This window comes from Chondrus crispus, genomic scaffold (assembly GCF_000350225.1).
Source record: "Chondrus crispus Stackhouse genomic scaffold, scaffold_35, whole genome shotgun sequence".
Classification (NCBI taxonomy): Eukaryota; Rhodophyta; class Florideophyceae; order Gigartinales; family Gigartinaceae; genus Chondrus; species Chondrus crispus.
The window spans coordinates 317,852-321,659 of record NW_005179258.1 but is presented as its reverse complement, the minus strand read 5'-3'; the positions used below and the strand labels follow the sequence as shown (position 1 = coordinate 321,659).

At 58.4% G+C, this 3,808-nt stretch overlaps 1 protein-coding gene across 1 annotated transcript; it reads left to right on the top strand.

Annotated features, from left to right (window-relative positions):
- The first annotated feature begins 1,953 nt into the window (after positions 1-1,953).
- On the top strand, positions 1,954-2,958 carry CHC_T00006100001 (hypothetical protein). Its single transcript, XM_005718089.1, has one exon. It carries the CDS (start codon positions 1,954-1,956, stop codon positions 2,956-2,958), a length of 1,005 nt encoding a protein of 334 aa, XP_005718146.1.
- Positions 2,959-3,808: the final 850 nt, after the last annotated feature.

Here is a 3,808-nt window from a genome sequence, read left to right as displayed (position 1 = left end):
GCGGTACGGGGAGAGCGTCGGCGAGCATGCGGGCCGCCCGCACTTTGTGTTCCCGCCGGTGCACGTGCTGGCGGCGGAGGCCACGGAGGAGGCCGTGCGGGAGGACGGGTTTGGCTACCGTGCCAAGTTTGTGGTGGGCACGGCGGCCATGCTGCGCGACGACGCTGCGAAGGCGGGCCTGTCCGCGGAGGAGCTGTTGTGCTCGTACCGCGCGCTGCTGCGCAAAGAGGTGGCGCGGAGGCTGGTCAATTACCCCGGCGTTGGCAGGAAGGTGGCCAGCTGCGCGGCGCTGTTCTCGCTCGACCAGCTCGGAGAGATCCCGTTCGACACGCACATTTGGCAGATCGCAACGTACAGGTATATGCCGGAGCTGAAGCAGAAATCGCTCACGGAGATGGTCTACGACCAGGTCGGCGATTTTTTAGGACGCGGTTTGGCGAGGAGGACGCGGGGCTGGCGCAGACAATGCTCTTTGTCGAGGAGCTTGCCCAGTTCAAGGGCTTGGCAGAGGCGCGAGACGGGAAACCGGCGGGGGGGAAGGGGAGAAAGCGTAAGGTGAAAAAGCGGAAGGCAAGAGTGGGCAAGGTGGAGAAGAAGAAGGAGAAGATCAAGTGTGAGAAGATGGAAACTTCTCTCGCAAAGGGAGAAGACTACGTCCTGCGAAAACCGAGCGCAAAGAGTGTTACTAATGGACTCGCGTCTAAGAAGAGCGTGCGGGCCGCAAGCAAAGCTGAGAACAAGATGGTTGTGGTGGAGGCAAAGAAGGAAGGAAATACTTTTGTCGTGGTCAATACAAGCGAGGAGGCAGCGGGTGCTTCAGTTACAACGGGTAAGCCTTACTCTGACGAGGCTCCGGCGAAACGACTGAAGGCGGAGAGTCTACCGATTGAAACTTGTAGCGATACGGTGTGAGTAGAGGTACTTGTAAATACAACAGTTCTCAGGCGGTACCAGTGTTGCCCAGATTTACAACCGAAGAGGAGCGCGTTTGAACAAAACAAGCGCCCCGTGATCATGTCTTGCAAAGTTGAGATGTTGCATCTAGACAACCGATATGCGCTTAGTGGCGCTTTCAAGACTTGCCGAACCGTTGCCGAAATTTTCCAGTATCCCCTCACCTGCATCCTGCTCGCTGTTTGCTTCAGGTTAGCTTTTGCAGAGGCCTGCACCGCCCACTGATGAATTGCTACTTGACGTCTGCCGTAAATGTTTGTGCGCACTGGCGCACGCGCACAATGCCAACTGTCGAGAGACGCACCAGAGGGAGCAAAGAACGCACTTTTATAGTTTGAGCGGGAATTTGGATCAAAAATGCACAAGGCCAAGTCTTTTGCTTTCCGAGTCCCAACGAGTTGTCAGCATCCTCCCCCTCGCCAAGCGTCCCGCAAACACGCATCTAACCTACCAACCTCACCGACCCCCGCCTTGTCCCCCCCTCCGGCACCCCGCCCGCGCTGCCGAACCATGGAGTACCTGGAAGCCGGGCGGCTGGTGTACCGGCAGTCGCGGCGCTACCTAGCCGACGTGCTGCCTCTTCTCCGCGAGGCGCTTCTCTCTACCCAGTCCCTCTGCCACCTCTACGCACGCCTTTTTCTGCACTTGCTCCGCCCGCTTCTGTCCCTCCTCCTCTCCCTCTACTCGCTGCTCTCGCCGATGCTCTCGTCCCTGCTCTCGCGCCTGTGGCGCTTCTTTGTGGCGCAGCCTGCGCGCCCGCTGGCCGCCGAGGCCGCCGTGGCCTTCGCGCTGCTGGCGCTGTTGGCCCTCGAGCGCCACTTCGACGCCCTGGCCGCCGCCGCGCGCCTCGCTGCGCGCGCCTCCGCCGCCGTCAGCTCCCGGTACCGCTCCGCCATCGCCGCCGTGCGCCGCCAGTGGCGCCTCGCCGCTGTCGCGCTGCCGCACCTGCTGTTCGCCGCCGCCGTCCTCGTCTTCCACCGCGGCACCGGCGCGCTCGTCATGGCCCAGGCCACCGGCGCCACGGGTCTGCTCCTCTCCATCGCTAGGCCCGCGTGGACCACCGTCAAGCTGCTCTACGCCATCGACATCGAGAACAAGAGGCCGCTGCGAGACGATGAGGAGGAGGAAGACGAGGAGGAGCTCCTCGACGAGCCGGAAGTGGCCGTGGAGACCCTCGAAACGGCGCCGGGTAGCGGGAACGTCAGGAGGAGGAGGCCTTCTACTCCGCACAGCAAGCCGTATCAGACCCGCTCGCGCACGCGCCTGCAACGACAGATCACGTTTGAGGTCGAGGACGAGGCGTCTGGCGCCAACTTGAGGCCGCCGCGTAGTCCTTCCAATGTGCGCCTCAGCCCGGCGAGCGAGGAGAAGAAGAGCGGACGCTCTGATGCTACAAACCAACCGCTTACGCCACCGCGGAGACGGCGGAGTAGCAAAAGGGATGCCGACGACCCTGTCAACTATCAGGCGAGCGAACCGGCGGCGCTGAAATTCTGGGTCACCTTCGGCCTTGTGTGGACTGCACGCTCTATAATGTGGTATTTTGTACCGAGTATGTTGAAAGGCGCAATTGAGAGCCTGGACATCACTTTACTTTACGTGCTCATCTGGGCACAACTGGGGATAACAAAGGGCGCCGAAATCGTGTACGGGCTGGTTGCCGGCGTGGCCCGGCGGCGGTGGCGACGCGGGGGCAGGGACCGTACGCAGACGGCCAACATGTTTCTGCGCATGGCAGTGGCAGCTAACCTGCTGCGGTCGGAGCGCCTGATCTACATGACGGGCATGATTGCGGAGAGCGGGCTGGCGCTGACCGGGGTCTTCTTCCTCATCACGCCGCGCCATCAACATGGAAGGCATTTTGCGTCACATGCCGCGTATACCGGGAGTGAACTACTTAATGTTCTACGTCGGTCACATGTGTGCGCGATTTTGTTGGCAGACCCAGAATGCCTTTTTGAAGTCAGTTTCCTACCTTCACCGCGGCAGCGATGGCAAGATTGAGTACACTACACCTCCGAAATACGCAGAGGCCTTCGAGATATATGCTGAAGAAAATTTTTTCAATGACCGGCTGGCCAAAGACTAGCCTTCTGTGCAGAGATCTCTGATGTGCAAGACAATCATCTTTGACCCGAGGGAACTGAAAAGCCGAGAGATTGAATTCTATCGTATTCGTTATTGTCGCACTCGGTACAAGCCAGGTTCCTTTGCATTGACAGCACCTCGTGCTTATCATGCTGGATTCAACTGCGGTTTCATTATTGTCGAGGCTGTGAATTTTGCCAACTCGGGACGGCTCTTAGTCGGCCGGCAAACGTCCTGCTGTGCTCGCCGAGGGGCCTCAACCTTGATTGTACAATACGAATACCTATTTTATGATGCAAACTCGCTTCGAGATGGGCATTTAGATACTACGAACATGGATGGAAAACTACCAAGCGCAAGGAACAGTGCTCGCACCCTTACCGGCGAGCTTGGAACAATGATGGAATAGGGAATAAGGGGAAAGAAGGCCGAGGGAATACGCTCCGTTGAGCAACTGTCGGATCGTCTTGTCGAATGAAGTGGGTGGACGTTTTAAGAAAGATCAACTGGGACCCGAATTTGGACCTGGTGCTGGGATAGTTTGTAGCATATGTAAGCACGCTTGTCAATTCTAGGCTGAGATTTGCGGCAGTTGCCCCGACAACCGTGAGGCACAATGATATCTGATTTTGGCTACAAGTTTAGTTCTCCCTGCCGACGAGCAGGATGCAGGCCTGTGCTCGTCAGGAGGTATAATCTTGTGCTTCTTGGAGATCTTCTCTCTCGCATGGAAGATATGGCTGGCGTACAGTCGATCACCTAAACA

Bases quoted from the DNA above. Each gene is read 5' to 3' on its own strand.
- CHC_T00006100001 (XM_005718089.1), top strand. From the start codon at position 1,954: ATGGCCCAGGCCACCGGCGCCACGGGTCTGCTCCTCTCCATCGCTAGG.